General features: G+C 36.4%; 1 protein-coding gene across 4 annotated transcripts in view; it reads left to right on the top strand.

The window, feature by feature from the left end:
* The window catches only part of ABL2 (ABL proto-oncogene 2, non-receptor tyrosine kinase), a 186,920-nt gene that overhangs the window by 142,373 nt on the left and 22,051 nt on the right, over positions 1-22,496 (top strand). For 2 of the 4 annotated variants that reach the window (XM_077157118.1, XM_077157117.1), the window contains exons 2-3: positions 18,727-18,789; positions 20,012-20,182. In XM_077157118.1, coding sequence (XP_077013233.1) covers positions 18,727-18,789; positions 20,012-20,182 — 234 coding nt within the window. Of the gene's footprint in view, positions 1-10,193; positions 14,110-18,726; positions 18,790-20,011; positions 20,183-22,496 lie in introns of those variants that run through there. The other 2 variants (XM_077157119.1, XM_077157120.1) reach the window with 2 other exon arrangements.

Here is a 22,496-nt window from a genome sequence, read left to right as displayed (position 1 = left end):
ACTTTATCCCTCCAGATACTCAGTTCCCAACAATTTTAACATTTTGCCACATTTGTGATATCATTCTGTCTTTCCATCTGTGTATCTATCTGTCTATCAATTCATTTTCTGAACACCTGAGTGTAAGTTGTATTCATGCTCCTTGAACCCTTAATACTGCCAATTACATTTCTTAAAAACGAGTATATTAACTTATGTATCCATCTGTAATAGTTTACTGACCGCTAAAACGAATACCATCCAGTGAGTTTGGCTTAAACAATGAGAATTTATTGTCTCATGATTTTTAGTTTGAGAGAAGTCCAAAAGCAAAGTGTTAGCAAGGTGATGCTTTCTTTTCAAAGACTGTGACCTGTGGCATTTTGGGCAGTTTCACTTAAGAATTTGGTTGATGAGCAGTGAAAGCAATTAATTTTATGAAATCTTGATTCTTAGATACATGTCTTTTTTAATATTCTGTGTGGCAAAATGAGAAGTATGCATAAAGCACTTATGATGTATACCAAAATATGCTGTTTGTCTTCAGGGAAAACTCGTACGTGATTATTTGAGTTGCAAGCTGAACCAACTGCTTTTTTTCAGGGAGCACTATTTTTACTTGAAAGACCAAATAACAAACTATTCAAAATGGGATTTTGGCAGACATTTGAACACTGACTGGCTATGTAAAATTAAGGAATTTTTAATTTTTTAGATGTGGTAATCATATTGTGTGTGTTTTTAAGAGTCCTTATGTTTTAGAGTTGCATGCTTATGGGTGTCTGGAATTTGCTTTGAAATAAGTATCAGAGAGAGAAACTATAGATGAAATTAGATTGGCTATTTGTCGACAGTTGATGATTAGTCAGTAATGGGGTTCTTCTTTGTACTATTCTATCTGCTCTTGTATGTATTAAAATCTTGTTTTATAAAAGATCAAATGTGGACTCTCTCCGTCTCTAAGCCCAACTCTGCAAGTAAAATCATTACCCCCTCACCCCCACCCCACGTGGGACATGACAAGCGGTGTGAGTCTGTCTGGCAATGTGGAACATGAATTCCAGGGATAAATATGGCCCTGGCTCTGTGGGATGGACAATGCCTTACTGACCAAAAGGGAAAAAAGAAATGTAACAAAATAAGGCATCAATGGTGAGGAGATTTTAAATAGAGTGGAGAGGCAATTCTGGAAGCTACTCTCATGCAAGCTCCAACTTGATATGCTAACTGCTACAATTTGCCAAATCCCAACCAGCATCATTCCTGTTAACCCTAAGAACAGGGCTCTATCTGAGATCCTACCAAAGTTCCATGCCCTAGGTTTACTTTTCATAAATGTGAAACCTTCTGGTGGCTCATAGGCCAGATAAATGCTGAAATCCAGAGGTTCTAGTCTCTCCAGGAACATCAACCAGTTCCACCCCCTATCCTGTATTGACACCGCTTTTCAGCATATAAAATGTTAGAATGCGAATAACTCAAATATCGCTAAAGATTGAAAGAAGGATCAAAGGAGAAGGAGGAGTTATAACAGAAAAGTTAGGATTTAACAAATGAGTATGACGACTGAACCATTATATTAATATTTCTTTTTAGTCTCTAGTATCTTGGAGCAGCTAGAAGAAAAAACCTGAAATTATGAGACTATAACCTACACCAAACTTTGAAATCTGTTCTATAACTACTTGTTAAAATATACTTTGGAATTTATTGCCTTTTTTGCATTTGTTATATTTCACAATAAAAATTTTTTTTAATAAAAAAGTGAAAAAAACTTAATAATTGAATTCCTTTCTTGGGCATTTAAGCATTTTTTACATATAGCAACGTTTGAGAGGTAGCTGTTTTACAGTTACATTTAATTTGTGATATCAGTGTGTTCTCTGAATGCTCTTCTAAATAATGGAAAACAGAAACAATACTTAGACAATCATTTTACATTTTTGCTTGCAGATTACCCACTGCTTTAGTTTCCTAGGGTGCTTAAAGCAATACTATTAAATGGTTGGGAATTTATTCACTTATGGTTAGAGTTTAGGAAAATATCCAGATCAAGCCATCATCAAGGCAGTGCTTTTCTGAACACTAGTTGCCACCAATCCTTGGCTCCTCTGCCACATGGCAAGGCACATGGTAGCATCTGCTGGTCTCTCCCATCTCTTCCAGGTTTTGTTGATTTCAACTTCTTGGTTTTCTGGTTTTTCCCTTGCTCTCTGTATTCATTCTTTTTATAAAGGCCTCCAGTGATTCCACCCTGAATGAAATGGGTCATACTTTAAAGTAGCTTCATCAAAACTTAGTTACAATGGATCTACTCCCATAGGAGTGGCTTAAATTTAAGAACATGTCTTTCTGGGGCACAGACAGTTTCAAACCACTATATCCAGTATACTGAATTAAATATTGCTTCTCTGTAATAAAATTACAATTTTGAAGTGGCATCATTCTAGCTATAGGAAAATCTTCATTTCTGTCTTGGAAAAAGATGGACAGATTTTTGAAAAATCAGTATATTCTTTTAAGACTTAGCCTCTGATAGCTGGAAGGATTCCATACATGGAAAGATTTAAGAAACTTTTATTCTCAAACCTTGTATTTAGAGGACAGTGACATCCTACTACTAATAAGCTCAGTTTTACAGTTTTAGTTGGGAATTTGGTGTCATGACATGATTTTAATAATGTAATATTATTACATATTATAATGGCATATTATAATGGCACACTTAATTTTGATTACAGATTGCCAAGTATTTACATATCTTCAGAGGTCCATAAGTTCACCGAATGGGTGAGCTCACCAGCACCTTGAGTTCTCTTAGTTTGATAAAATAACAGATGAGAAAACTAAGGCCAAAACTGTTAAGTAACCTACCCAGTACAGCCCTGTAGAGTAGTAGAATACCTAGGACTGACTAGAACTTATATTTTCTTCTGTTCAGGAATTCTTTCACTGATATGTAAGATGCTAAGCTTTTTATTGACATTTATTCGTGTTTGTTCATAATCCAAAGTAAAAATATTTCTATTATTCTACGCCTATTTTGTTCAGTAGCATAGGGGTTAAGATTGGGTAATTTGCAATTTGAATTATAATTAAACTATTTTCTTTCAAGGCACTGAAGTATGCCATGGTGTGTCACCAGAGGAAGTGATGATTAACGGGAGAACCAGAGATAAATTTTTTGGTCTGAGGATAGAACTTAAGGATAATACAATTTTATCCCCTGTTCTAAATCAGGAGCTGGCAAACTACAGCCTGTAGGCCGAATTTGACCCACTGTCTGTCTGTGTGTGTGGCTCGCAACCCTAAGAATGGTTTTAGATTTTTATTTTTTATTTATTTATTTTATTTTATTTTATTTACATGGGCAGGCACCGGGAATCGAACCCGGGTCCTCGGGCATGGCAGGCAAGCACTCTTACCTGCTGAGCCACCATGGCCCGCCCGGTTTTACATTTTTAATGGTTGAAAAAAATTAAAAGAACAATATTACTATGTGAAATTCAAATTTCAGTGTTCATCAGTTAAGTTTTATTGTGGCACAGGTCAGCTTGTTTGTTTACATAATGCCTTTGTCTCTGCTTTCCTCAAACAATGGCAGAGTTGAGCAGGTATGACAGAAACCATATGTATTGCAAAGCCTAAAAATATTTGCTATTTGACCCTTCACAGATAAAGTTTGCTGAACCTTATTTTAGATGAAGCTAAATGCATATGAAAAGAAACATTTTCATTTATCCTTGCCTATTTTTTTAATTGAATGAAAAGAATACATATCTGCCCTTTTACAAAGCTGAACGTTTCTATCCTGAATGAGTAGTGTACGCTTGATGTTGAAGTGAGGGATTTAGGTATTTTAGAACCAAGTGTTCTATGAGTTTTCCTTTTCCAAGACCTTCTGGAGGCACTGAACAGTAACTTGAAGATATCAAAACTTGGAATACTGGGAGAGGGATGAGAGAAGGTGCAGAAGCTTGAAATAAGATAACAGGAGAAATGATTTTTGTTGAAGTAATTTATGCACAACCTTGGGCGCATTTGCTGTTCCTGTTGAATAGAAGGAAAGGACAACTTATCTGTGGTAGTTAGATTCAGTTGTCAACTTGGCCAGGTGAAGGCACCTGGTTCTGTTGCTGTGGACAAGAGCCAGTGGCATGTGAACCTCATCTGTTGCTGATGATATCTCCACTCAGCTAGGAGGCATGCCGGCTGCAGTGAATGATGTTTAATTGGCTGGTGCTTAAATGAGAGTGCAAGGTAGCACAGCGCAAGCAGCTCAGCATACCTCATCTCAGCACTCGCAGCTCAGCACAGGCCTTTGGAGGTGCAGAAAGATATCACCCCGGGGAAAGTTGTTGGAACCCAAAGAGGTCTGGAGAGAAGGCCAGCAGAGATCGTCCTGTGCCTTCCCACGTAAGAAAGAACCTCAGCTGAAAGTTAGCTGCCTTTCCTCTGAAGAACTAACGAAATAAATCCCCTTTTATTAAAAGCCAATCTGTCTCTGGTGTATTGCATTCCGGCAGTTAGCAAACTAGAACACTATCTAATACTTATGCCTTGTAAAACTGGCAGTTGGATTTCCAGATTAAATTGAAACCGATTTTAGAATGTAGCTATGAAGTAAGGGGGCTAAAAATTCTAATTGAAATAAATTTATTTAAACTAATGCCTCTCATTCTGAAATATAAGGTGATTCACCCAGAGGATTTATTCCATGAAGTAGAAAATGTAGAATCTACATTTTTCCACTCAATTGTATCAGATCTGTGCTTAAAAGAAAGCTGAAAATAGTGATATCTGTTGTTGACAGTATAAATAATTGTCATGGTTAGCATCTACAAAAAAAAAAACAAAGATGATGCTATTTTCAGTTTCGTTTTGTGATAGATTTTATTAGTTTTTCTGTAAGCACCACAAATAGCAACTTTCAGTTTCCTAGGTAGGGTAAGCTTGGTAAGAAGATAAGTGAGAAAAGTGCAGATAAAGATGTTAAAACAAAAACAAAATGTTTTTAATGTGAATTTACTTAGATAAATCCTTTCAAACCAATACATAATTTTATGTACCCTAGAAAAGCCATGTTTTAATACTAATCAGTGTTGTGAGAGCAGCTGTTTCGTCTAATCATTATTCAGCACTATAGGCTGGAAATTTGATTAGGTTATTTCCATGGAGATGTGAATCAATTGTGGGTATTAAACTTAATTAGATGGAGATGTATCTCTACCCATTCTATTTGGGTCTTGATTAGTTTGCTGGAATCCTGTAAGAAGAGGAGACATTTTGGAGAGAGTTCCTTTTTGAGAGCAGGGAGAGTGCTGCAGATCCCTCACAGAAGGACAAGAGAACCACAGAGTTCACCAGCCAGCAACCTTTGGAGATGAAGAATGAAAACCCAAGAAGCCTGGAGAGAAAGCTAGCAGATGTTCGCCATGTGCCCTTCCCGCTGAGCGTGAAAAACACTGAACATCATTGGCCTTCTTGAACCAAGGTATCTTTCCCTGGATGCCTTAATTGGATATTTCTATAAAATTGTTTTAATTTGGACAATTTCACAGCCTTAGAACTGTGTAAACTGTTAAACTGTAAATTTATTAAATTCCCCTTTTTAAAAGCCGTTTAAAAGCCAGAAAACTGGCAGCTAGCAAACTAGAGCAAATTATTTACCTAATATTTAAGAACACATTCACTGATTTATAGATGTCACCTCAGACTACAAAAATAACATCAGTGCAAGAGTTTAAGATGAATGAACATCATCTGTTGCAGGGAAAAAAGTCGCCCTCTTTTTTCTTCTTTAATTTTTTTTATTGTATAGTATAACATATCTGCAAAGCAAAGAAATAAAAAAGCAATAGTTTTCGAAGCGCTCTTCACCAAGTAGTTACAGGACAGATCACAGAGTTTGTCATGGTCTACCATACGATCCTCTTAGTTTTTTCCTTCTGGCTGCTACAGAATATAGGAGGTTAGAAGGTTTAAATATTTTTTAATCATCACAAATTGACTTTTATTCCTTTTTTAAATGCATAATAACATGTATAAAAAAGCTATAAATTTCAAAGCACAGGACAGTTAGCTGCAGAACATATCTCAGAGTTTAACATGGGTTACAGTTCTACAATTTTAGGTTTTTACTTCTAGCTACTCTAAAATATTGGAGACTAAAAGAGATATCAATTTAATGATTCAATATTCATATTCATTTGTTAAATCCTGTCTTCTCTGTATAACTCCACCATCACCTTTGATCTTTCCATCCCTCTTTTTAGGGGTGTTTGGGCTATGCGATTTAAAATTTTTCATATTGGAATGGTCTGTCACTAAATGGAGTAAGGAGGTGTAACTATCTGATGTTCTAGAGAGGCTGGGCTAGGTTTTAGGACTTATCCGGATCAAGGACCTTTCTGGAGGTTGTAGGTTTCTGGAAAGTTATCCTAGTGCCTGGAACCCTTGGAATCTTATATATTGCCCTAGATGTTCTTTAGGATTGGCTGGAATGGTCCTGGTTGGGGGTTGGCAGGTTATGATAGGTAGCAAGGTCTACCTGAAGCTTGCGTAAGAGCAACCTCCAAAGTAACCTCTCGACACTATTTGAACTCTCTCTGCCACTGATACTTTATTAATTATACTTCTTCTTCCCCTTTTGGTCAGGATGTAATTGTTGATCCCATGGAGCCAGGTCTGGATTCATCCCTGGGAGTCCTCTTCCATGCCACCAGGGAGACTTTTGCCCCTGGATGTCATGTCCCACTGTAGTGGGGAGGGCAATGATTTCACTTGCAGAGTTGGGCTTAGAGAGAGAGAGGCCACATCTGAGCAACAAAAGAGGTCCTCCAGAAGTAACTCTTAGTCATGCCTATAGGTAGGCTAAGCTTCTCTGCTACCTGCATGACCTTCACAAGAGTAAGCCTCATGATCAAGGGCTTGGCCTATTGATTTGGGTGTCCCTGAAGTTTGACACAGTATCAGGGGATTCCCTGATGATAAAGTTTATTAGTTCCATAGTCTTTGTCCCATCCCTAAAGGGACTTTGCCAATACAAACGTTACCCTCTTTTAAAATATTCTGTTAACACTGTAGGCTTCTTGGCTGAACTGTCCTTCTATCCAGTATTAGAATAAGGCCTGGATTGAGCCTAGTGCTTACTGCTTGCTTACTTACTTCTCTTTTCCCTTTGTTTGTCAGTTGTCTCCTGCAACAAATGTCTCTTTAGGATATTTGAACCTGCCTGGATATGTTCTTCTCTTTGCTTCTGATGTGTGGCTAACTGCTATCTCTGAGGACGACAGTATTATTGTAGTACTTGGTATATTGTAGATAATATAATATGTGTTTGTTGGATGAATGAATGATTGATGACCAAGGGAGAAGGCTTTTATCATATTCCATTAGAGGCTGTGTGGCCTCTACTGGTTACTATGTAATTCAAAGGAAGTCATCTTTTTTATAAATAGATGTTTTTGTTAATTCATAATAACTTAAATTTCTTTGCAGATGCACTTCCCCTCCATTCTGATTAATCCATAAACCAATTACCCTGTCACCAGATGATTGAAAATTGACTCTACTAATGGTTACACCAAAGACTTTAGATGGAACTCCAAATATAGTCTCATTGTCCTTGAGCTTATGATTCAACTGGTGCACTTGGCTCCAAAGCCCTGTTTAGTGCCTGTACAGCTCTTTGCTACCCTCCTCCCCCCTGCCCCCCCCAAAATAAAACAAAACAAAACTTTTCTCCTCCGGGGAGCAAAAGGTAGGTAAAAAATTATGTGAAAAGTATGAAGATTTGTGGGAGTCTACATTAAGTACCCAAGGTGGAAAAAAATTTAAATTGGAGCTTTTTATTCATTATTCACCACGTATTTGAATGCTTTCTATTTGTCTGGCCTTGCCATCATGGAGTTTGCATTCTAGTGGGAGAAGACACATTAAGCAAATAAATATATATCAGGTAGAGAAAAACAAAGCAGAGAAAAAAGAACAGAGAGTACAGTGGGAGGAGATTTGCTATTTATATATGCCTGTCAGCCCTGCAGGAACAAAGGAACTGTATCAGTCTGGGTTTAATTAGGAGTCAGAAACAACTCAGTGATTTAAAAATAATTACTAAGCCATGATAAAAGAAGAATCAAAAGCTATAAGAGAACTCTATATGATGCTGCTCTAAGGCTGGGGTAGAGTACCCAAGCTAAGACAAAGTTGAAAAAGGGATCCCTCCCTGGGGATTTCAGACCTTATTGGAGAAGGTGTCATTGCAGCCCACTTGATGGGTGAGAAGTTGAATGTTTGCTTGGTTCAGATATTCTGGTAAACAGTCATTTGGCAGGTAAAAAGTAATCCTCTGAGGTGCAGGTGAGCCATAGCTGGTTGCCAGGCACACAGTGTGCGGTGGACATGGAAATACCAGTATGGGTGGGGGGCCCAGAATGCATGGTGTTCATCATGGGGAGGGCTGTGGTATCAGGAGGGAAGCTGAAAACAAACTCCAGTAGATGCTGGTAAGGAGGAAAAAGTTGGGAAGCTGGACAGACACAAGGCATGGACTACAGGATGTTCATGTCAGAATTCAGAATCAGGAGGGTTATGAGAGAATAATTTATGGGAGTAGGCGAATTTGGGTCCTTATGTAGACAGGAAGCCTGGATCATGGGATGTCCACATTGAGTGAGGCCAGTGACAAGGTTGCCAAGGAAACCACCATGTCTTCTGAGTACATGGCTAGGGCAGCTTAACCTGAGGCTAGATAGCCTCATCCACACTGCTGACCAATGCTGCAGCTGCCAGAAACAGTAGGAAAGCTCCTTCCTTCTCCATTGTCCGTCTAGACTCCTCTAACAGAGAGAGCTTAACATTATGCTCACTGTAAAGGAATAATGCTTAAAGGAATTTCACCCATTATCACAGAACATGTAATAAAGAAGCAATAAAGTGATAAATGACACAGGAGCTAAGTTATGTGGAAATCTGCAGGAAGAGCATTCCAGGCAAAGGTAAAAATAAATGTAATGTCCCTGAAGCAAGGTTTCCAGTGACTAGCCAGGAGAGAGTGTTGCCAGAGATGATTTCAGAAAGGGATTGAATGGAAGGCCTAGTAGAAAATAGTAAAATCTGAATTTTATTCTGAGCAAAATGGGAAACCAATGGAGGGTTTTGAGCAGAGTAATATAATTTAGGATTTAAGAGTCTCTCTAGTCGCTATGTTGAAAATAGACTGAAGGAGGCCAGAGCCAAAAGAGGGAGACCAATTAAGGGTATATTGCAGTAATGTAGGCGAAAGTGGCTTAGACTGTGAAAGTAGCTGTGGAAATGGTATGCAGTAGTTGAAGTCAAGATAAATTTTGAAGGTAGATCCTTCAGGATTTGCTGATGGATTAAATGTAGGTATGAATGTAAGAGAGGACTGAAAGATGAGTGCGAGGTTTTTGGCCAAGTAACTGCAAGAATGGAATTGCCATTTACTGAGGGGGAATAGACTTTGGGGAACAGGACGTCAGTACTTCAAGTTTTGAATATATGAAACTTTGATTGAATAGAAAAGAAGAGATGTTGATGAGGCAATTGCATATGAGTTTGCAGTTCAGGAAAGATTTGGAGGGAACTATGGGATTAAGGGAGGTTTTTTGTCTATAATTTCTTTCTTTGAAGTTAATAAAACTATTTTTATAACAGTTCTAGGTTTATAGAAAATTGAGCAGTTAGTATAGAGAGTTCCCATGTAATCCTGTCTCTTGCACACAATTTCTCCATTAACATTTTCTATTAGTATGGTACATTTGTTGCAATTGAACCAATGTTGATACCCCTATTAACTAAAGTCCATAGTTTATGTTAGGGTTCACTCTTTGTGTAGTACAGTTCTATGGGTTTTGACAAATGTGTAATGTTATGTATAGAATTTACAATATCAATAAGAATAGTTTCACTGCCCTAGAAGTGGCCTGTGTTCTACATATTCATCCCTTCCTCCTTCTTCCGCACCCCAAAGCCCTGGCAGCCACTGATCTTTTTACTTTTTCTATATTTTTGCCTTTTCCAGAATGTCATAACATTGGAATCAAATAGTATGTAGCCTTTTCAGACTGCCTTCTTTCACGAAGCAATGTAAGTTTAAGATTCCTATGTCTTTTTTGTGACTTGATAGCTCATTTCTTTTTTTTTTTTTTTTTTTTTCCTGGGTTTATGGTCTGGAAATCGAACCTGGGTCTCCCACATGAAAGGTGAGCATTCTATCACTGAACCACCTGTGCACCCTCATTTTTTTATTGCTAATAGTATCCCATTGTATGGATGTATCACAATGTATCCATTCACCTTTTTAAAAATTTTTTATTAATAAAACCAATCAACATACAATATGAACATTCTTTTCTTTCATCACATAGTTGTATATTCATCATCATGATCATTTTTTAGAACATTTGCATCAATTTAGAAAAATAAAACAGAAAAATTCATATGTACCTACCCCTTAACCCCCCCTTTCATTGATCACTAGCATTTCAATCTACTAAATTTATTTTAACATTTGTTCCCCCTATTATTTATTTTTAATCTATACATTTTACTCGTCTGTCGATGAGGTAGATAAAAGGAACACCAGACACAAGGTTTTCACAATCACACAATCACATTGCAAAATCTGTGTCATTATACAATCATCTTCAAGAAACATGGTCACTGGAGCACAGCTCTACATTTTCAGGTAGTTCACTCCAGCTTCTCCACTACACCTTAACTAAAAAGGTGATATCTGTATAATGCGTAAGAATAATCTGCAGGATAACCTCTTGACTGTTTGCAATTTCTCAGCCATTGACACTTTGCTTTGTCTCATTTTGCCGTTCCCCCTGTTGGTCGAGAAGGTTTTCTCAATCCCTTGGTGCTGAGTTCCAGCTCATTCTAGGATTTCTGTCCCACGTTGCCAGAAAGGTCCACACCCCTGCGAGTCATGTCTCATGTAGAGAGGGGGAGGGCAGTGAGTTTGCTTGTCATGTTGGCTGAGAGAGAGAGGCCACATCTGAGCAACAGAAGAGTTTCTTTCGGGGGTGACTCTTAGGCCTAATTTTAAGTAGGTTTAGCCTATCCTTTGCAGGGTTAAGTTTCATATGAACAAACTCCAAGATTGGGGGCTCAGCCTATTGCTTTGGTTGTCCCCACTGCTTGTGAGAATATCAAGAATTCTCCATTTGGAGAAGTTGAATTTTCCCCCTTTATCACATGTGCTTGATTCATATGGACATAAGTTTTCAATTCACTTGAGGCAATTTTTAAGGGTGGCTCACTGTATTATTATATGGTAAGACTATATTTAGCTTTGTAAGAAACTGTCAAACTGTCTTGTGAATTGGCTGTACTATTTGGCATCCCCACCAGCAGTGAATCAGAGGTCCTGTTGCCTCACAGCCATATCAGTATTTGGTATTGTTATTTTAATTTGCAGTTCTCCAATGACATATGATGTTAAGTATCTTTTCATATGCTTATTTGCTACCTGTGAATCTTTTTTGGTGAGATGTCTGTTTAGATCATTTTGCCCATTTTTAATTGGGTTGTTTATTTTCTTGTTGAGTTTTAAGGGTTCTTTGTATATTTTGGATATTGTAATTTCTTTAAACTTTTGAGACTATTTTGATTTATTTGCTGTTGCAAGAAGTGTTAGCGGGAAATCCCTTTACTCTGCTTTCCCCACATTTTAACGCAACTCTTATAAAACTACAGTACAGTATCACAACCAAGTTATTGACATTGTTAGTCAAAACACAGAACATTTCCATCACCACAATGATCCCTCCTGTTGCCCTAGACATGACCCCCTTCTTCTTCTGCCCCACCCACCAGCTTTTTAACCCCTGGCAATCACTAGTCTGGTTTCTATTTCTATAATTTTATCATTTCAAGAATGTTATATAGATGGAATCATATGGCTTTTAATTTGGGGAGATTGGCTATTTTCACTCAGTATACTCCATTAAAGTTTGATTCAGGTTGTTGCTTGTATCGATAGTTTATTCTCTTTTTGTTGCTGAGTAGAATTCCATGGTTTAGGTATGCAGTTTGTTGAACATTTCACCAGCTGAAGGACATCTGGGTCGTTTCCACTTTTTGGTTATTACAAATAAAGCTGATAGAAACATTCCCTTTACATTTTTGTAATCCAGGGAAGGAGAAATTCAATATGTTGTTTGAAATTCTGACTTACTACTTTAGTCATTTAATTTTTGCTTTCCTCAGGTGGATGACAGTCCTAGTCTTTTTTTTTTTTTTTTTTGGAATGGGCAGGCACCAGGAATTGAACCTGGGTCTCTGGCATGGCAGGCGAAGAACTCTGCCTGCTGAGCCACCGTGGCCTGCCCGGTAGCAGTCTTTTAAAGTTAATTTTGTTGAAAGTATTAGCTTTGGAAAAAAAAAAAGCCTAATGTATTATGAGTCTCTAGAGAAACAGAACCAACAGAAGATACCTGTGAATACAAGATTTATAAAATATCTCATGCCACCACAGAAATGCAAGAGTCCAAAAGGGGCAGACAGTGAGACTGGCAACTCCATTGAAGGTCTTGACGAACTCTATAGGAGAAGTTGGCTGGCTGGCTTTGAAGAAGCAGTGAAAATTCTCTTTTCTCCTTTAAAAGTCTTCAACTGATTGAATCAAATCCAACTGTTTGGGTTGTTTCATTTGTGGGAGGCACACCGTTAGTTGATCGTGGGTGTAATCAGTCACAAATGCAATCAACTAACTGATGATTAAATAAACCAGCCTTCTGGTTTATCAACCAGACATGGAATATTCTTGCAATAACGATTAGGCTAGTACTTGCCTGACCAGACAATTGGGCTCCATCAGCTGGTTAAGTTGACACCAGAAGTTAACCATCAACTAATTATATCAAATTCATTCTTCCCTAGTCAAGTTATATTACAATTTTATGCTTCTGTTTTATTGAGTACTATTTCAGTCTTGACTTTCTGAAATTTACCCTGTTATCTTGATTAGCCTAGGATCTAGAACAATGCCTGGTACTGTAAGATGTTTAATAAATATTTATTGAATCAATCTGGTACATAGTAGATGTGTAATATTTACTGAATCAGTGGATATTCTCAGCTAAACAGTCACAAACACTTCTTGGCATTATATTTCTAGGTCATAACATTAATGACATCTACTATTTGTAAATTTTAATTCTTATAAGGTATTCTCATATTCAGGTTCTTCGACTTTATTTAACTTTGTTCCTATATATTAACAAAGATCAGACATTTACTTTTTAAATTATTAATACTGAAAAGTAGTTAACACTATCATGCCATGTTTTTAACCTTTATTAAGCTGTAGTGCCAAAATTTTAGCAAAGGCTATCATGTCCGGGCTTCTGTGGTTGTGAATCATATCTTAACTCTTTCTTTGGTTTTGGATTTGTGGTTTCTTGAGCTAATATAATTGACATAAAAAGTGAGTGTTGCTCGGCATTTCCTTTCTTTTAAAAGTATATTCGTTGTTTTATAGTAATGGTTTTTCTCCAAGAAAACTTTTCTCAGCAGTCTCACCTAATCATCTGCTTAGGAATGAATACCCAACTGTATGAACTAATCCCAGATTGTTTTATTATTAAACTATTTATTACTCATGTTTTGCTTTTTGCTTTATTTTGAATATTCCCATAGTTCTTAAAATAACTCTATTGTGGGCTGGCCACGGTGGCTTAGCAGGCAGGAATGCTTGCCTGTGATGCCAGAGGACCCGGGTTCAATTCCAGGAGCCTGCCCATGTAAAAAATAAATAAATAACTCTATTGTGACTCGATCTTTTGCTATTACTAGACATTTCCCTTTAGGTCATTCATTCTCCACCCACTTTGGGAGATGCAATACTTTCCCCTTGATTGGTTTCTTCTGGCTGCTGAAATGCATGAGTAACTGTCACATGCATGTGGTATTGCTTGTCAGAGGGTGGAATTCTAAGACTTCCTCATTACATAGGACACTTGAACTTTTTACTTCTGGGAAGAGGTATGATCCTTGGGACAGTCCTGCTTCCACATAATGGTTATGACAGAGATGAGGATATAACTCTTTGCTGTCTCTGCAGTGAGGCCTCAGAATCTGCTTTACCCAACTTCACAGGTATCGTTCAGAGGTGATTGTTTGGGGGGAAGATAAGTAACCACAGAAATCAAGTGTGAATGGAGATTTTTTAAAATTAATCTTTACTATTGTTATCTTCATTGTTGATCAGTGACGGTTCATGTGCTTTTTTCTTGGTATTTGTAGTATGATCTCAATGAATACTTATTGAATGAAAGAATGTATAATATACAGTATTTTAATGCATTAAGATGTGTATAGCTTCCCCCTATGTAGGACATGACTCCCCGGGATAAGCCGGGACCCAGCATCAAGGGATTGAGAAAGCCTTCTTGACAAAAAGGGGGAAGAGAGAAATGAGACAAAATAAAGTTTCAGTGGCTGAGAGATTTCAAACAGAGTTGAGAGATTATCCTGGAGGTTATTCTTACACATTATATACATAACGCTTTTTAGTTTATGGTGTGTTGGCGTGGCTTGGAGGGAAGTACCTGAACTGTTGAACTGTGTTCGAGTAGCTTTGATTATGAAAAAAGACTGTATAAACGTACAGCTTTTACAGTGTGACTATGTGATTGTGAAAACCCTGTATCTGATGCTTCTTTTATCCAGGGTCTGTACAGATGAATAAAAAATAAATAAGGATAACAAATAAATAAAAGGGGGAGATAAAGGCTAAAAATTGGGTAGATTGAAATACTATGGGTCAATGAGAGGTAGAGTAAGGGATATGGGATGTATGAGTACTTTTTTTTTTTTTTTCTGAAGTGATGTAAACATTCTAAAAATTATTATGGTGAAGAAAACACAACTAAGTGATGATATTGTGAGCCATTGAATATGCGGTATAACTGGACTGTGTGTGTATATATTTCTCAATAAAAATATATAATTTTAAATACCAGTACCCCTCCCCCAAAAGATACGTATGGCTTGATGTGAAGAACTTAAACCACATTAAAAACTGTTGAATAATTTATCTAATTACCTTACATAGTTTTTAACAGGTAAAAATATTAGTAACTTCTAAGAGAATGTTGTAATCAGATAAAGTAGAATTCTGACAAGATGTCTGTAAAATAATTGAAAATGCCTAAATTGAAAATTTTATATATTAATTTATCCAATTTCTGTGTGACAGATTTCTGGCTAAACTGATAATAGTTATTGAATGACTAGTAAAAGTGTCTTTAATAAAATTAAACATTAAGGAATTCTCTGAATTTGAGTTCAAGTTTTATTATTTTGGATTTTAACTTGTTTAATCCTGATAATTTACTTCTTACAAGCTATTTCTGTACCTTTTCTTGATAATCATAATGTGTTTCTGCTCCAAGTTTCTGCTGTGCCATAGTGAAACTCATGGTCTTCTATTTTCTTATTTAAGTCTTCTTTGGTCTACCTCTATTTAAGTATTTAAATGAAAGATTAACTCATTCTCTATTTAAGATACCAATATATATTAGCAACTTTACTGTGTTCAAAAATAATACATTTCTAGTCTAGACAGTTGTGGGCATAATCCATCTGAATCACGAGACTGTCTGAAGCCTAGAATGAAGAAAGGAGCATAAGACCTTCTTGGTAATACCATGACATTTGCTTATTCTTCCCTTGGGCTGTCTTTTTTTTTTTTTTTTTTGCCCATTTTCCCTAGCTTGCTCTCTTCCATTTAGTTCTTTAATTCTTTATGCTTTAATATATGTTCAAACACATATATTAAACAAGCCTCAAAAAACATTAGGATGAGAAAATTCTTTTTCTTTGGTATTGGTATGGTGGTTAAGATGGTGTTTAAGTGAAGGCATCCTGTGTAGACTGATTGTACAGGAAATTGACCCTCACTACTTTGAGAAAAGAGAAGAAATACAAAGTGGGTAGAAAGAAGGAAGGAAATAAGTTATTTTGACTTGGCCAAAAAAGACCATAAAACCAGAGATAGAAAGAAGGAAAGTCGGGAATAAAAATTATTGTTTTGCAAGTTGTGGTTCTTTTTAGTACTTTGGACTTAAAAAGACTTTTATATTTATTACTTTGTATATTTGAAAAATATATAGTATGTTTGGGCTCTGTATTTCTTTTAAGATGATATAAAATTGTACTGTAGATCTCATTATGTTTTTTCCTTTTGTCAAATAACATGTTTTTTAGGAAGCTTATTTGCCTTTAACAGTCTTTCTTCAGGCTTGATGCTGTTCCTCCCTAAAACACGTATCACATACGTATCCTTATCCATTACAGTCTTTTGTTCAACTGCCTTCAGTGAGAGTTCCTGCTCATCAGATTTAAATTTCTTCTGCTCTAGTCCTTTCCTGACTCTAGAGGTTTGCTTTCTCGCCTGTCTTCTTGTAGCATTCCTCTAATATAGTAGTACATAAGATTTGTTCAGCAAATGTTTTCTGAAAGCCTCTTATATACAGGTACAGTTCTGGAATCTTGGGACTTAGCAGTGAATAAAACAGACAGAAATCCCTGTTCTCATAAAATTTACATCTAGTGGGATGAGTTAGATAATATATATGAATATAATAGTAAGTTATATATTTTATGGTAATAAGAGCTATGGAGAAAAATCAGAGAGAGGTGGGGAATTGGGGAATGTTGTTAGGAATAGCTGCATTTAAAAAATAGGATAGTCAGGGAATGCTGTACCAAAAAGATACTGTTTTGGTGAAGTATCACATGAATACCTTGGGGAAAAGTATTTTGGGCAGAAGAAAAGACCAATGCAAAAGTCCTGAGGCAAGAGTGTGCCTGGCATGTTCTGATAACAACCAGGAAGCCAAGGGCCAGAATGAGATAAGCTAGGGAAAGAGAGTAGTAGGAGATAAACTAAGTAAAACAGATACAGTGTAGGGTCATTTACATCCTACCAAGGACTTTAGTGTTCACTCTAATAGGGAGAGCTGTTGAAGAGTTTGGGGCCAAGGATTAGCAAGATTGGAATTAGGCCTTAAAAGCTGACTGGTGTGTTGAAAATAGTAGCAAGCAAGAATAGAAATGTGGAGATCAGTTAAGAGGCCACTGAAGTAATCTAGGTGAGATATGGTGGTGACAAGGTGATAGTAGTGTAGGGAGTGAAAAATGGATGGATTCTGGCTATATTTTTGGAGGCACTGCCACTATGATTTCCTGATAGATTGGACGTAGGATGTGAGGACAAGAAAGGAGTCATAAATGATTTGGCCTCAGCACCTGAAAAGATGGAATTGCCACTAACTGACATGGGAAGTTTTCTGGGAGCAGCAGACTGGGGGAAAGAATAAAGAGTAGTTATGTATATTAAATTCAAATAGCTTTATTAATGGTTTATAATCCTTATAGTCTGAAGCCCAACACGATGCCTAGTATATAATAGATGCTCACTTACATTATTAGTTTTGTAAACCTTAAATTTTAATATAATGAATCTTACAAAGTAAGATATAAATGTAAGAGTTGGCTACAGTGTCTGCTTAATACTGTCTTTAACTTGGTCATTGATGGTACAGAAGTTTTGGTGACAGTTGTGTTTTTTGTTCCCCTGATAATTTCATATAAGGGAATGAAATATACTTGACCTCTCTGATAATTTTTAAACATAATAATAATTTAAAATTTTGTAATGCATTGCCACTGTCACAGTAAGAAACAGTTATCATTGTAACTAATAAATTTTATTTATTACATAACCTAATAAATTTTATGTTATGTAATAGTCTCTACATTATTTTTTGGCAGTTCTTTTCATTTCAGTAAAGAATTGACATGTTGGAGGCTGAGGGGAATTCTGGTGGAGTGGGTAATTTTTCATTAGGGTAACAAATAATCTAGTAGTACATGTGACCAGTTTGAAGAATGTTTTACAGAGTGTATTACAGTGTTTTGTTTGGTAATCCTACATTGGTTATCCTGGTATGTCATATAACTTCCCCATCACTATAACTTTGCATTTAAACAGGAGCAAAATAATATCTTTCTTAAATGAACCATTTTTAATGTTTGGACATATCTTCAAGTTTTTCAGAATATTCTTAATGTTAAACAAAATTCAATTAAATGTGATATCTTAAAAATATATTCTTTTTAAGGAATGTGATAAAGTGAAACAAACTCTGGAACTATCCAGTCCACAGCAGGAATTTCCATCTATATTGTGTAGACAGTTATAAAACCATTTTTAAAGCATTGGTTGATATAATTTAAAGATTAAAATAGACCTCATTGTTTCCCATCTCCTAGTTTTGTATAGCTTGACCATTCATTCAGCCAACAGCTATGAACCTCCAAGCAGCATATTTGAAGTTGGGGAAACAAACAGAGGGTATGAGAAAGAGAAATAGAGGATGTTAAATGTGGTGTGTGTAATGTTTTTAAGAGCCTTGGAAAGGAAGGAACATGTGAGGCTTCCTAGGGGAGATTGTATTAGAGTGTTATAAGATGAGAAGTTAGTCCGTAATAAAGAAGGGTGGGGTGAGAACCCAGGCAAAAAGATGGGAAGCAGTGTGGTGTATTTTAAAGTTTCATATTTGAGGTGTGGAGTGGTGAGAGGCAAAGCTGGAAAAGTAGACGAATACCTCATCATGAAAGGCCTTGAAGACCAAGCTTTTTAACTTGATGGTGAATTATTGGAAAGTCTTAAGAAGAGTGACATAGTCAAATTTTTGTTTTAAATAGATCACTTTGCCAGCTGTGTGGAGGATGGATTTGAGGGAGACAAGACTGGAGGCAGTAGTCCAGGTGAGAGGTGATGGGGATCCAAAATAAGGCATTGACAATGGACGTGGAAAGGAGGGGATGGATTTGAAAAGAAGTATTACCACAGATTTAAGGTTTTTTCCCCTTCAGATACGATAAAACCAGTGAGTGGAGGAAAGGAGACAGATAGAAAGACATAGGCAGTTGGATAGTTTGACTTGTCAGATAGCCACTAAAAATGATCCCAATGATCAAAAACATCGCTACTCAAAGAACAGTGTGTTTTTTGTATAATTGACCTGGCTATGAGAAGCAGGTGATCTGTAATTAAAATGGCATAGGATCACCTGTTCATGTAGTATGAATAAATTTAGAAACTGTAAAACCTTGAGGAAGAACCTGGGTCTCACAAGGCTTTAACCCCACTACACTGGTGGAACCACACTTAGTCAGTGTACATTGCTGGTGATATTTTTTTCTGAAAACTTCAATTAAGTTACTAATTTTTTTTAATCTACCACCCAGGGTAAAAAAAAAAAATTGTCATTAAAATCAATGAACTGTTGCATGCTTTTATATTATAGAGAGTACATAGTAACATAAAGGTATTTTGGAATGCTGAGAGTATCTTGTATTAAACCAAAATGTGTATTTCCATGGTTTAGTAGACAATTTTAGGATTTTTCTAGAAGCACATTCTCTGTAGTCTTTCACTTTATGTAAATGAGAGCCTGGATGTTATGATATGTATATATTTCTGAAAAATATCTTTGTTTTCTCCACAATTTATATGAAGAGTGTAAGAAAAGAATAGTTTGAGAGAAATTATAAACATTTCTTCTTTAAAAACTCAACAACAAAATATCTTGTGTGTTTTATGAAGTTATCAGCCATTTCTTTCTTTCTTTCTTTTTTTTTAATTCTAAGAAAACTGTGCATTTACTATTCATTAATTTCTGATTTCGGTAAATGCATATAAATCAGGGTTAAGCTCTCATTTTGTGTTCTTCCCTCTGATTGTTTTGTCATTTTCACCATGCTCTCTCATGTTTTGGATAATAGTACATGATAGATTAGGAAATGGTAAGGAGACAGTGCCTATTTGCCTATTATTCATGACTGTGCAAACTGTATCGCTCTTTGCCACCCTGGAGCTGTTAGTACAGGCCAGCAGTTAAATTTCTGTGTATGTATTAAACGCGAATGAATTTTCGCATTCATGTTGAACCTACTATGAATTCTTTTCCTTCTTTGTGTCTTTCAGAAGCCTTGCACCGCCCCTATGGTTGTGATGTTGAACCCCAGGCACTGAATGAAGCTATTAGGTGGAGCTCCAAGGAAAACTTGCTTGGAGCCACTGAGAGTGACCCTAATCTATTTGTTGCACTTTATGATTTTGTAGCAAGTGGCGACAACACACTGAGCATAACTAAAGGTGAGAATTCTGTGTAACATCATCTCACTTTTCAATTCTCATTAGTGATCAAGAAATAAATCTGTTCTAGATTCTGCCACTGACTAAAATTAGCTAGGTAATCTTGGCCAGACACCTAGTTCTTTGTCTTTTCTTTTCGTCCTTTGCCACTTTGTCTGCGTTATTAGGTTTATTAAGAATAAAATGAGATAATGCACCTTAGAAAAAATACCACCCAATATATAAACTTTTTTCGTTCTCAGAATTCTATATATAACATACCAGCATTCATCCACCACAAAGGTAAGACTTACTATAGCTTCTATTATAATTAAACTGTGCCTAACTAAGGTGAGTATTGTTGCCAGACCCCAGTACCACTCAAAGTGTTGTCCATGGACTTAGTGCTTGCCTATCTGAGACCCTTTCATTACTAGTTAGCGATAAGATGAAGAGCTGCTACCAAATATAAACCAACTACATCAATAAGTATACTGTTTATATTCAATTCAGCTGATGTTTTCTCTTTTAGAGCAAGGCTTTTGCATAAAGAAAATAGTACAGTGATTCATAGTTCTGGTGCCAGCTCCTTGTTGTGGCCAGACTTTGAGTAGCATTGGCTTATACAACTTAAATTCTGTTATTTATATAGGTTAGTGAAAAGAATAGTGGGAAGAGTTTCAGATGTAGCGGTAATTTATTTCAGTGGTAAAAGGGAACTCTAAGTACATGACTGAGCAAAATCACCTTTTTTTTCTTTTTTAACAAGAAACGAACATGCAGTTTTTCTGAGAGAGCAACAGGAGTATAGGAATGTCCTTATTAGCTGGATTGCTAGTCCACCTAGGCTTGTTCTTGCCTTTTGAACCTATGAAAGTCTCCTACTGGGAAAAATGTAGTTCAGCATAATTTTTACGTAAATGATATTGTAATGTAAATGATTTTGTCAAACAGATGCTTTTTATTTGTAAGGTTAACGGTAAACTATTAAGTGCATGGGCATTAACAAATTAAGAAATCAGGCCTCCACTCATAAGTTTTATATATATTGGTTTAAAAAACATTGCCAGATTCATTAAAATTAGAAATTTTTCGAATTTTGAATTTCTCAAACTGGGATGCAGATATGCCCCAGGGTGTGTGTGATTGCATGTATGCATATGACAGGAGGTTTGAAAGACATAGGAAATATGAAGTGGGAGTGCATATCTCATAGTGTCAGTTGTACTTAAAGATTTGGGATAGTTTATTTTGAGGGGGGGTTGGTTGCATGTTTATGTGTGTATGCAGAGGGATGTTTATGGAGTTGAAGGAAAAATTTCCATGAAATTTGGGGATATAACAGTGAACTTCAAAGATATTTTATACTGTGCAATAATCTCTTGGACTACAACACTTTTTTTTTAACTTTTGGTAATACTTCAGTAGAGAGTTTGTGCAGCAGTGACTCAGAACATTCTTTCCTAGGTATAATTTTCTTGTCAGTGATTTCCAAGACAGTTCAGTTACCAAGGAAACAATGATAAGAGTCTTTTGAATCCTCAGTTACCAGTTATAGCAAAGCACTAGTGTGCGGTTCAAGTAGTGGGCTCCCTTCATCATATGACCAAAAATGGTTTTTGTTAAAATCCTTGAAATTTCAGGTCTTTAATTGCTGTTATGAATATGAAATGATGCCATTCTAAAGTTATCTTATTACTTTAAAAGATTGGAAAGTATATTTAAAAAAATAAAATACTTATTTTAACTACTTCTACTTTAAAGATATTTTACTTAAATTAAAAAAAAAAAAATTAAAAAGTACTCCCCAGGGTTCCTCTACCCATAGGACCAATGTTGGTATTTCTTACTATTCATATTCCTGTCAATTCCCATGGTACTCAGAACTTCCAGAGTAGAAAATTCCCCTGCAAAACTGCCCCATGGCGGGGAGGGGTGTGTGGAAGCAATTCACAATTTTTTTCTTTTCTTTTTGCATGGGCTTTGTCTGGGAATTGAGTCTGGGTTTTCAGCATGGGCAGGCAAGAACTCTGCCTGCTGAGCCACCGTGTCCTGCTCTTCTATTCACAATTTTATTTCTCGGTGCTCCAAGACCCTAGAGACTTAAAGAAATATCAGTATAATGACTCAGCAATCATACTCATTTGTTAAACCCTAAACCCTACCTTCTCTGTTTAACTCCACCATCTCCTTTGATCTTTCTCCCACTGTTTAGGGGTATTTAGGTATGCCCATTCTATCTTTTTCATGTTGGAAGGGGCTTGTCAGTAATATGGGGAAGGGGGATGGAAGAGGCTGGCCCCTCTGTGTTTCAGGACTTATCTGGCCAATGAAC

The sequence above is a fragment of the Tamandua tetradactyla genome, chromosome 4, assembly GCF_023851605.1.
Source record: "Tamandua tetradactyla isolate mTamTet1 chromosome 4, mTamTet1.pri, whole genome shotgun sequence".
NCBI classification, from domain to species: domain Eukaryota; kingdom Metazoa; phylum Chordata; class Mammalia; order Pilosa; family Myrmecophagidae; genus Tamandua; species Tamandua tetradactyla.
This window is presented reverse-complemented; position numbering and strand designations above follow the sequence as displayed.